The sequence below is a fragment of the Natrix helvetica genome, assembly GCF_964273705.1.
Source record: "Natrix helvetica genome assembly, chromosome: 5".
NCBI lineage: Eukaryota > Metazoa > Chordata > Lepidosauria > Squamata > Natricidae > Natrix > Natrix helvetica.
Genome location: NC_138551.1, coordinates 66,483,852 through 66,496,563, shown reverse-complemented (window position 1 = coordinate 66,496,563; position 12,712 = coordinate 66,483,852). Strand labels below are relative to the sequence as shown.

At 35.3% G+C, this 12,712-nt stretch overlaps 1 protein-coding gene across 1 annotated transcript in view; it reads right to left on the bottom strand.

Moving 5' to 3' along the window:
• Positions 1-11,830, bottom strand: part of ZRANB1 (zinc finger RANBP2-type containing 1) — a 33,232-nt gene extending 21,402 nt beyond the window's left edge. The window contains exons 1-4 of the mRNA XM_081954479.1: positions 11,730-11,830; positions 10,438-11,288; positions 2,102-2,289; positions 1,318-1,471 (exon numbers count right to left, since the gene is read on the bottom strand). Coding sequence (XP_081810605.1) covers positions 1,318-1,471; positions 2,102-2,289; positions 10,438-11,251 — 1,156 coding nt within the window. The 5' untranslated portion in view covers positions 11,252-11,288; positions 11,730-11,830. The remainder of the gene's footprint in view (positions 1-1,317; positions 1,472-2,101; positions 2,290-10,437; positions 11,289-11,729) is intronic.
• Between the last annotated feature and the right edge of the window lie 882 nt (positions 11,831-12,712).

The window sequence follows — 12,712 nt, the reverse complement described above, 5'->3', positions numbered from 1 at the left end:
CATCACACCACTAAAGAAGTCATACATTATTTTTTTCCTTCCCTGCTATCTTCCCAATGAAAAAGCGTGGGAATAGCAGGAGGTCAGAAATCAAGATCAGAATCTCTGCAGATCTTGCTTTAAAATGGCAATTGTGGACTGCCAGAACTGCTGTCGCAGTTGTGACATTGTGCTTTATGACAGCATTGCTTAGTGATGGAAATTCTGGTCCCAATTACTATTGTTAAGTAAGAACCACTTGTTATTGATCTTCCAACAAAATACATGGAATTCAATGTATGGAAAGATCTGGAAGCTACCCATGACAGAGTGAAAACAAATTACAATACCAATGAAGAAGAAAAATAACAGCTCTCAAAAGAAACCAGCATGGCTGCATAAAGAACTCTGACAAATTGAAAGACAAAAAAGACAAGTACAAAAAGTGGAAAGAGGGGCACATAACTAAGGCAGAATATTAGCAAATAGCCCGAGTCTGCAAAGATGAAGTGCTAGTTCCACTATTTCCCTATTCCACTATCTCATCAATTTCAGTCCCAATTGAAATTTCTTTGAAAGAAAATCTATCCCTATGCTTTTTACCCAATCACACAAATCCTTTCTCAAACAGCAGTAGTCCTTACAACAGGTAGTTCTTACAATCACAATTGGGACCAGTTTCCATCATGAGTCATTATGGTCGGACTCTATGTTACAATAATTGTTACAGCAGTCATTACGTGAATCACTGCAATTGTTAAGCAAATCACATGGTCATTAACCAAATCCTGTTTTCCAAATGGGTATTTGGTCACAAATCATGGTCACAATTATGGGCCGTTGCACATGGTTGTAAATGCAAGCCAGTTGACAAGGGTCCAAATTACAATTAAACGACTGCAGTGTGATACATGATCATAAGTGCAATTCAGGTCAAAAGTCACTTTTTCCAAAGCCATTGTAAGTTTGATCAGTTGTTAAGTGAACAATTATAAGTCAAAGACTATCTTGTACTCATCAGCCAATAACAAAGCACAGATATTTCAGATATTTTCTCAAGAAGTACCAGAATCTGAAACAGAATTGTAACACTTTCATAAAATATTTACTAATAATTATAATCAAATATTAAAATATCACCAAAAAAAATCTAAACATTTATCTAAGCTTAATTCTGCTATGAACTGTATTAGTTAACCTTGTTTGGTATCTCCACATGAAAAAAAATGCTTCATGAACGTTTTACCACAACACCCACAGAAGAAAATTAGAAAGTTGATACTTTTATACACTCGTTAAACCAGTTAAAAGTATAAATTAATAGCATCTCGTAATTACCAGCAGGTAACGTAAATGTAACAAGGTCAGTTAGGAAATAGCAAGCAAAATCTCCCTTCCGTTGATGAAGAGATGCAGCAATTTCACGCCGGATTTGTTCAGTGAGCTCCGGGCACACCATAGCAGGAATGCACTTAGCTGCATGCTGGGACACCTGTAAGGTGACATTTAGTTACTTTCTTTGCTTTGAAAGATAAACGTATTACAGGTACAAAAATACGTATCGTGAGATTTCTATTTCTACAGACACTTTTCAATCAACTCAGATACAAGAACGAATTAACAAGATTCATTATTTGAAGTGCTGAGGTAGGAACAATTAAAAGACAACCCCACCTACTCCCCACCACACTTCCTGTTCCCTCCCTCCCCATCTCTTAACAATAATTTTATTTCAGTTGTGATTTTCATTTTCATTGCTTTAGAAATATTTATCATTTCAGATTTTAATGTTTTAGTGCTGTAAGTCTTCCAGAGTTGTTTCAATGGAAGAGGAGGGAATTTGAACTTCCCTAGAGTGCATGAGAGTTCCCATTAACTCCATGTAGAAGAAAATTAGTCACGAAGGATCAACACTTTTTCTGATTCAGAAAATTAACTATATTACATTAAATGAAAAATTGTGCCAAAGACCTTACCTGAATGATCAGATTTACACAAATCAAAGAAAACTGTGTTGTTGGTCTAATTTTTTAAGCAGCTCACTCTGAAGTTTTAACTATTACTGGCACCCAGATTCATTTAGTCTGTTGAGGAGAACTAATGAGCAATCATGAAAACTCACCTCTGTAAGCAGAACTGCTAACATATCTTGTCTCTGAAAACGTATTGCAAGGTGAACTAGCGTGTATCCCACATCAAAAGCCGAAGGCCGATTTAACAAGCGTACTTCATCTGCAGTAAGTTGCCGTGCAATATCTCCTCCTGATGATTTATAAGCTTCGATAGCAGCTAGATCACCTTCTACAACCCCTGGAGACATTGAAATTGTATCAGAAATTTTATTTTTATTTTTAAAATTTCTAATTAAAATTTTACTTTCAGATTCTTGGAATCCTGTTGGGGGAAATAAATGTAGTTGCGATTAAATAAAAGCTTCTCTGATAACAACGTAACATGCACATGGTGCTGCAATAAGATTTTTTTCCCTATATTGTCTCTGAAAGTATAGGTCATACCTTTCTAGGAAATAGAATGCAAACTGCCTCTTTGAAATTTGTGTATATGCCTTTCAATTTCATTCAGACCTAATAGTTTAAGAATAAATCAGCTTATACATAGTACATGACCACTGTGAAAAGAACTTAAACATTATATATTAAAAAAAATGTTTGTAATAACAAATCTGCCAGTACCAACAATATGTTAAGAAAATCCTTGAAATGGATTTTAGAAGCACTCTGCTGAATTATCTCACCCTCATCATACTTGTGAGTTAATATGAAATCCTGTATCAACTTGTCTATGGAGATTTCACAACAGCCTGCATGTAGTTTGAATATAGTTAAGTTGTGCATGATGCCATATTATTTACTGAATTCTTGTCAATCATAATGTACAACATGTTGAGAGGTGTTTTTTTTCCCCATTCATATTCCAAAATAAAACCTACATTGCCCTCCATTTCACCCTCTCAACATTTTGATGGACTCATATTGGAATGAAAACATCTGATGGGTCCAAGATTGCATACTGAATTTAATGATTAAATGGCGATGGAACTTCAAAGTCCTAAGCTTATCAGAAACAATTAGATCACAATAAGAAAGTTGCCATTTTCCCGAATTCTCCTTTTCAGAAATAAAGAAAGATTTAGCAAGAGACACGACAGCTAAATATCAGGGATTTGGATTGCTGAGCATGAGGTTAGATTTAACAGCTGAAATGTTCCCTTCTAACTCAATGATTCCAAGATACAGATCATATGTCTTAGTACTACATATTAACTGTATAGAAATATCCCATTTCAAAATAGGAATTTAGAAAAACAACCATCTTGTATTACAAGAAGCCAAGTGATAAAAAAAGTTGTGCGTTACCTGGGAAAAGATATCAACTTGTCATATCTTTGTCCCACAAAGGATGCATCAAGTTGGTGCTCCATAAAAACAAAATATCAAGACTGAGGAAAAACTAAGAAAAAAATGCTATTTAAGCAATGATATGAACGGAAGATACTTTTTGAGACATGCTAAGTTACATACCGGTCATGAATAACACAATAAATGAGTGGATATTATTAGAGATTCATTTTAATATAATCCCCAAGATTCCAAGAGTATAGTAAATTGCTTAAAGAAAAAAAAATAGATGTAATCTTTATTTAGGTTATTTTTTTAAAGTCTTATTAAAAATGTTTTTAATGGGAATAAACTTCAAGAAACCAAAAATTCTGGTTCAAGGGAAATGAGAATTTTCTCTTCCCAAGGAACAAAGTATCTGCTGGAGATAAGTTCCACTTTAGGGTCATAGTAAGCTGAAAGAGAAACAGAAGTAAGTTGAACTAAATGCCACAGTATGGGCAGAGACAAAAAGGGATGAGCAAATTATTTATGAATGCAAAATACCTTTACGGAAGCAGAAGATATCTTCTATATGGAATGAACAAAAATATATAATAGAATGTTGAAGAAGCTGACTACTTTAAAAAAAATTGCAAAGGGATAATTATGCTTTACCTTAGAAAGTACTGTAGAGAGTTTAAGAGTTGGATCTGCAGATTTTGAAAAACTGAAACTAATCTTTAGTTAAGTATGTTTCCCTATATAGGTTCTCAACAAAAAAGCTACAGATACTACATTCAGCACTAAGAACCTAAAGAAAATATAATTAAAGATAGTTAATTAATAGCTTCACAGCATGGCAACAAGAACAATCATAAGAACAGAGCATTCAGACAGAAGACTTACACATATCTTAACTTATTCCAAAAATGACAGAAATACTTCAGTTAGGCCACTGAAAGAACACAGAAATAAAACTGAAGTAGAAAATTGTATAGGTAGCTGTTTTGAATCAGGTTAGTAGCAGTATTTCTAAAAAAAGTTATGGAAAGCACATATATTATCCATGTCAAGAGCACATATACATTTTAGGCTGTCTTAAAGGCTCTCTTTTAATTGCTTAGAACAATTAAAATTGTGTTGAAATAGTCTATTTGATAGAGTATGAAACAACCGAAGACAACTTTTTTATTTGCTAGTGATATGTAACAAAGTTCTTTGCCAATGGGTTATCAATGTAGCCCCAAGTTGTTTACTTATAGACATCCGCAGTGAAAATTTTGGTGGCAAATGCCCCTATTATTTTCATTATCCTGCAGTTGGCCGAGTCCATGTAATTAAAGAAAACCCTATTCAGTTCCTTCCTATTCAGTTTCACAAGCTCAAGAGAAGCTCAAATTGTAGCACCAGATGCTGTTCTTCTCACCATAATAAAATTTACCCAACTGATGTCCAGATAAAAATGATATGAGCAATTCCACTTGTAAAGAAACTTGCAAATTCATCCAACAGGTTGGAAGACATTTGGCCCTATTTATCATTCCCTAAAAAGGTTCAAATCACTCAGCACTACCAGGTGGAAATCCACAGGTTCAATAAAAGTGGAAAAAAGCTTTCTTTCTCTTCTCGTTACCATGTAAGCTTGATCACAAGCCCGTACCAATGTTCAGCTATTTAATTTTGCACATAAGTGTATAATTTCTAGATTGCAGAAAAATGAAACAAATTCATGAGTATCTGATTATGATTAGCGATATTATGTTGGGATGGGATCCAGAGGAAATCTTTTATGGAGGCTCCAATCTTTTTTAGAGGTAGGTTCAAAATGGAAATGCTGAGAGAGAGGATTGTCATTGGATTATAATTGCTTTTAGAGTTTTAGTTGCTTCCACCACCTGGCATCGGGACTTTACTGATTTCATTAGTATAATAATGATTAACTCCATCATGCCTTTCCAACGAAATACAAACAAACTGTTCAAAGATCATGTTTCATGTTGGAAATTACACCATCAACAAACTACAGGCTGTTTCTAAAACTTTTGAGGGCTTGAACATAATTGACATTAGTGGTCCAACTAAACTAATTACTGGAGAACCAATCCTGTCACTAGAACTAACATTTTACTTCTCCCTAGATTCTCAACGTCTGGGGTTCAGTGGGCACATCTGAAAAAATTGTGGGTATGGTGGATATGGCCCATCACAAAACATTTATAAACTCACAACTAAAAAGTGCTTGAGCACAGCAACCCTTTTCATTTTCTTTTGAGGACTATGGAAATTAGGCTATGACTTGAGGCTAATATTTTGCAAATTAAAAAATAAAATCAGATAGATTAACAGAGCTTTTCAAGCACAAATATGTTACAAGCACCATCACTCTGAACTACACATTTATTTTCCATTTAAACAATTGTAGCTTAGTGTTCAGCCTTCATAAACTTCAGGTGGCCCAAAATGTTGCAACTGAAGTAGTGACTGGCAACATTTTTAGGGAGCATATAAATCTCTTGCTACAATAAGATGTTCTGAAAGGCACTGAAAACCTGGCTATTCTCCCAGATCTTGGGGGAGGTTGTTTGATGAGTCCTGTAAGAATTTGTTCTGTCCTGAATTATTTTTTTCTGGACACAGAACATCTGTTTCTCTATTATATGAATAAATGTAAATAAACAAAAAGTGATTTGCTATTATCTGCGTTCAATATCCAGTTCCTAATACGACCATCTTCAGAGTAAGATTTCTCACACATTATTCACTCTGGATTTTAAGCTTTTCATCTCACAATTATCAAATGCATATTAAGGGAGATGAAGAGCGAACATTATCAATAATGCCTCCAGGTCTGGAGACCCTTATTACTTTGAAGTTGAGGCTAGCGCTCTTTCCCTCAAGAAGTGATGATAATTTTTTTTTTATTAATGAAAGCTTTTTGTGTTTAAGCAGATTCATTGGCTAGTTTGGTTCATATTTGTTTATTTTTACTGATAAGTTTTAATTATATTTCAACTGCTTTTTGTCTATTTTAATTGTAATTCTGATTTAATTTTACTTGAAGTATTTTATTATCATTAACCACTTTAAGACTGTTTGAAGAGGAGAAATAAAAAGTAAATAATTCAATTGCTGATGTCAGTTCAATTATTGTAACTTCTGGCTTGCAAATCTCATATTATTCTGCAGTATATACGACACATCACAACTGAAGATGACTGCCTGTTCTCAAACCTCATCTCCCAATCTTCAACAAAATATACCTCAGCTAACAACAATAATTTAACCTTTGGTGATTCTTGTTATGTACATTTCTGCCATTTATTAAATATAGCTTTAGGTGGAAATCCTTCCTGATCCCCTTTGTGAATGGCTCCCAGAAGTTACAGACGATCAGAAAGAAGTAAAAATAGCAAACCCAGTTACACCCGAATTCCTAAAATCCAGGTTTGCATGACCTACATCTGTGCCACCCCTTCATCTCATTGCTATAAATAACTCTTTCTTGATTCTAAAAGAGTGGTTTAATTCTATCATTCTTCTGATTTTACAGAAAATGGGACAAGGCTGATTCAACAAATTGCTGCCCTGGTTCTTACAGTAATCATAATTAGTAAATTATATGTCTACGTTTTGTATTAATATACTTCTTGACCGGATGCTTCCCAAAAGTATCTTAGTCCCAGAGCATGTAGGTTTTGGACCTGATTATTCAAATATGGACCAGTACAGAATGTTACATCACCTAGCCATACTATAACTTTCTAAAAGGTGGTCCTTGTGCTGCTTTCATAAATCTAAAAGTCCCCTTTTAATCTACACCACATGAGAAATTCTGAAGAAATTAGCTACAATATTGATTGATTTTTGTTTTCTTAAATTGGCAAAAATCATTACAATCAGATACCAACATACAAAGGAAATATTTTCCTATTATCAGTTTTAGCCCCATTGTTGTATAATATATATATATATATATATATATATATATATATATATATATATATATATATATATATATATATATATATATATATATATATATATATATATATATATTAATTATATGGTGGAATATAAAAATTCTGTTTGCTAAACTAGAGTTTCTCTTATCTCTTGCCCATATTTCTATTCTTCTCTATGTCAAATGGATGCCTTGACGCCTGTGTAGGTACCACCTCAAAGCATCTTACTACTGACATAGGGAACAGACTGAGATCAATTTATCTTTTAAAAAATCTTAATATTTTCCAGAAAGGATTTCAAGTCCCCAATTAGCCAAAAGGTTAACAAGTAGATCTATTGAGTTGTCATAACCTTTAAGTGTACAGGCATCCACTTTCAATCATCTACTCACAGGATCAATCAAGTAAAGGACCTTTTTACAAGAGCCCAAACAGCATCTTTTGCAATTATAAAATATACATTTCAAACAGTAACAGCTCTGTACCAGCAACTGTCAATTTATTTAAGGCTAATGTGTTGGGTTCAATGTTACATGGGATTTGGTTATGAATTTATAACAGTTTTTAGATTAAAGTTTATCCAATCTCCATTTTAAAGATAATAATGGGTTCGTTATTCCATCCTTAACTGAGTGGAATTAGGCTGCACCTCTTTAGGAGGCTATTGAAGCTCTGTCACTTCAGATACGAATTAAAACTAATTTTGGGGGAAACGTCTTTGGTCCACTTCATCTTACTAGATAGGTATTAATCTTCCCTAAGAAGACAAATTCACTAAGACAAATATTACTCTGGCTTATTGCAGCTTTTGTTTTCTAGCATTAGTTGGTCTTACCCTATAAAGACATACATTACCCTTCAATAGACGATCTGGGATCAAGATCTCCCAAAAGGTAGACTCACATACACTGCCAGAATACCATTTATACAATAAATGGAGGAAAGCACTCATAACACCAATTGCTAGAAATCTTAACTTGCTTTTCTGACCAGGAAGTCATCATTTTTCTCCTAAACAATAAATATTTAGGTATTTGCAGTAACATTTCAAATGTGGAATTGATCTGGTACCTACTTTACATGAACAACTGCTTAAGAATTTTTTTTATAAGTACACTGTTATTACTTTGAGAAAAGTCACACTGTAACAACAAAAGTAGCCCTGGTTTTGCAGTGTTTAAAATGCAGCATTGCAGACAAACTCTGCCCACCGCCTGGGATTTGATCCCAATGGGGTTCAAGGTTGACTCAGACTTCTATCCTTCCAAGGTCAGTAAAATGAGGACCCAGATTTTTGCAAGCAATACGCTGACCTTGTAAACTGCCCAGGGAGTGATGTAAAGCACTATGGGGCGATATATAAATCTAAGTGCTATTGCTATTGGTACTGCTCAACTTTTCCATGAAGATTTTTGATACAACTTCTATTTTTCAACAGTCACAGCATTTATGGAGGGAAGCTTTGAACCCCTAGTTCTGATTCCAACAAAATTCACATACATAAACTGCTCCTGTATCAATTTAATTCAAATTTAATGCTAAAGTACACTCTATTTATGATGTATTTACTAGATTGAACTTCAGTTGCATGGCATCTTTAGACTTACTTGAGTAACCACACTGGATGGGAATTATTGATATCCGGTATGGGAGTTCTTCCAACTATCAATTATACTTTGGGCAAATGTGATTTGGGAATAAAGACTAACAGAAGGAGAGTACTGAAATAGGGGAAATAGCAACAGTGCCAGGAATAATAAAAAGAAGGTAGCAAAAATCGTTGGTTAGAACATGGAAAGGATAACATTTACAGTGGATTCTCATCTCTGGGGGGTTGGCCAAAAGTGCTGCCTCCCCATGAGAGATGAACTCTTTCAGCAGGATGTAGAAATAGAGACAAAATCCTGAAGGTTTTGGCTCCTTTCCTGCACTCTGCCAAAGAAGTTTCCTTCTGCGCAGGGAAGGGAAGTTGATCTCCTTCAGCAGGCAGCCCTTTCAGCGAACCCCCGAGACAAGAGGAAGCTGAAATGCAAGCAGATGAACAGAGAGTGGACAGAGTAAAGATAAGGAGTACAGGGTTCCTTGGTTGGTTGGGGGAGGTCCTGGGAGGTCCAGCAAGGTCACTCACAATCCTTGTTCGGGGGCTGAAAAGCCTGCTTGGATTTTGGTAGGGAGGATTTTCAGCTCTTGAGCAGAGGCATCACAGTAAGAAAAAGTGCATGAGATGACTCAGGGGTATGAGGGAAGCCCTGGGAGGGCCGACACAAGCTGCGTGTAAGTGTCTCTCTGCTAAGGAGCTCCGATTCCTGCTTGGATTTCAACAGGGAACATTTCAGCTCCCGAGCAGAGTCTCCCAGGGTTTGCGTTCACAACCCCCAAGGCACTTCTCCACTCGCACTCCTTACCTGGGACTCCATCCACTTAATGACCTGAATGACTTCTTAATGACCACAATTGAAAAGTGCTGGAATTGGGACTATTAAGCAAAGCAGTCACATGGTGTCTCATTTAACAACCACTTTGCTCAAGGATTGAGTTTCAGGTTCCCAATTGTGGTGCTAGGTTGAGAATTACCTGTGTGTAAGGAAAAAAGGATTCTGTACTCATTCATATGTTGTTACATCCATGATGGAAGATGTGCCATTATAGACTTGGCATAATACTACAGGCATCCTTAACCTAAAAAGATTGACTGCATCTAGGCTCAATTACTTAAGGAAATACAAAGACTTTACTAGCGTGGTCAGCATTTCAAAATAAAGCAGTATGCTTCAAGAGATACATGCCTATTTTTTTTACCTTAACTTTTGCCTTATGTATGAGAAATATACATGCTTATAAACTAAAACAAATTCTAAAATACATCTTGCCATTTCAAGAACAACAGGATTTTAGATAGAAAATTAAGAAATGATCATGGAAATACAGTTAAGTTTCATTTTATATTGCAGTACAACTCTAAATGCTTAACAAAATTTGTCTATTCTTTTAGCAGAATTTGTACGTCTTTCTACAGTGTTAAAAATATATGTATATTTGTGAATATTTTGATTGTGTATTTCTTTGTAATTATTGTAATCCTAGCTCTGTATGAAATTTGGCAATCAGCATGTATATGTTTTTCCTTTGCAAGTGAAATAAATAACAAAACTTACCAACACAAGCATTGAGAAACAACCAGTCAGTCTTCTTCATTCTGTTTTTTATTTGTTTTAGTTTTTTGAAATCAACTTCAAGTTCTTCTTTGCTACCAACAGCTCCAGCCACTTCAATTCTCTGAAAGTCCATTTTCACTTCAGATTCTCGTTTAGCGGTGGGAGGTGACCTTCTTTGGCTATTTCCACTACTGCAGCTTCCTCTCCAACGAGTTCTTTCCTGCTCATTTATTATGGAAGAAGCCTGTTCTGTTTCTGCTAGTTCTATTGCTTCAATGTTGTTGGGCCGTGGGTGATCACAGACAACACATTTTCTGGCCTTAGCCCAATTCTCATATGTACAAACAGAACAAGTCCAGTGTTGTGTCCTTACGTTCAATTTATTTCTATCATTGTATTCCTCACAAGGATCCACAGAAAAAGAAGCTGGTCTTGTACCAGATCCTGAAGACTGGGGGGATTCTGTGGGGCTCCTGGTCCTACGCTGAGACAAGCACTGAGTACACCTTATTGCACGAGGCCAGTTCAAGTAAGTACACATGTGACATGACCACTTATTTGTACTTTCGACATTGTAAGATGACTTAACTCTTGGTCTTGCACTAGAATCTGGACATATCAAAGGACTGCTGCCTCCTTCAATACCTGCAGGATCCCAATCTCTACCAACATCACTTGAAGTACTTTTAAATGGATCTTCTGTGATAATAGTTCCACTAGGTCTCTGAGCACGGCACATGGTACACTTGATCGCAGATGGCCAGTTTTCATATGTACAATACTCACAAGCCCATTTTATTCCACGATCAGTCATCCTGCACTCTTTGAAGTAAATTGTTTCAGCAAGAAATCTTTAAAAAGAGAGTAAATTGAATGAATTATAAAAAAAGCCCACTCTTAGCTCTTTAGAAGAATTGCTAATCACAAAGCCTTTATCTAGTCCAGATCTAATATTAAATCATTGCGTACTATAACAAGCATCAATTCAAACATTATTTCCCTTTTCTTTTCTTACACTCATTTTTTTTAAATTAACAGTACCTTATAAAATAAAATGACTGTCAGGGTTCCAAGTAACACCCCTGCATGTCAGGAATTTGGTCATTGAAAGTAATATATATAAATCAGTCACATTAAGATTTATGATAACCAAGCTCATTTTATATGTGCGTGCACACACAATTCCCAATGAAATTCAGATGCTGCCAGTATTATAGAAGTCCTCCCAAATGTCAAATTATAGGCTTATCATACAATTAAAATATATACATCAAACAAATTTGTGTATTTACTTTTCTATGATGAAGTCTATTTCGTCTCCATGCTGTCTCAGATTTTATCCACTTCAGCAGGAACTACCAAGAATGACCATCAGCACTTGAAACAGCTTTTCCTGTAAACAATATGATTTTTTGTTAAAATCTTATTTTTACATATATGAATATATGACACTTGATATACTGGACACATTCTAACTCAGTATGTTTGAATATTAAATTTTGACAAATCCTATAATAAATTTGTGAATAAAAATACAATGAAACAGCAGCAAATCTGTAAATGCTTATAGCACTCACTGTTGTTTATCTTTGATATAGGCTTATGAAAAGTATTTGGAAAACATAAACAAAGCATAAACAAAGCAGCTCACTTCTAACTGCCAAAGCACTAACATCTTTTACAAGTTGTTTCAGTACTTTTGTTAATTTATATATAAAGGTAAAGGTTCCCTCGCACATGAGTGCTAGTCGTTTCCGGCTCTAGGAGCAGTGCCCATTCTCAGTTTCTAAGCCGAAGAACCAGCACTGTCCGAAAACGTCTCCGTGGTCATGTGGCCATGACTAAACACCGAAGGCGCACGGAGCGCTGTTACCTTCCCACCAAAGGTGGTTCCTATTTTTCTATTTGCATTTTTATATGGTTGCCAGAAGCTGGGACAAGTAACAGGAGCTCACTCCATTATGCGGCGCTAGGGATTCAAACCACCAAACTGCCGACCTTTCTGATCAACAAGTTCAGCATCTTAGCCACCCATTTTATATAGAACTCTGCACAGCTACTTTGCTACCTGGCCCATTTTGTCACATTATCAGATTCAGATGAATTGAAAAAGCACTTCTATGCTACCAAATGCTGCTGGAAAATAAGATGAATTTTCTACCCGGATGTTGTTTTGTTGAAGAATATGCTTTGAAACTACATGTAATTACATTTAGTGGTGAGATAAAGTTTGTAACCTATTTAAAAATACCTATAAATTGTGTGATTAGAGATT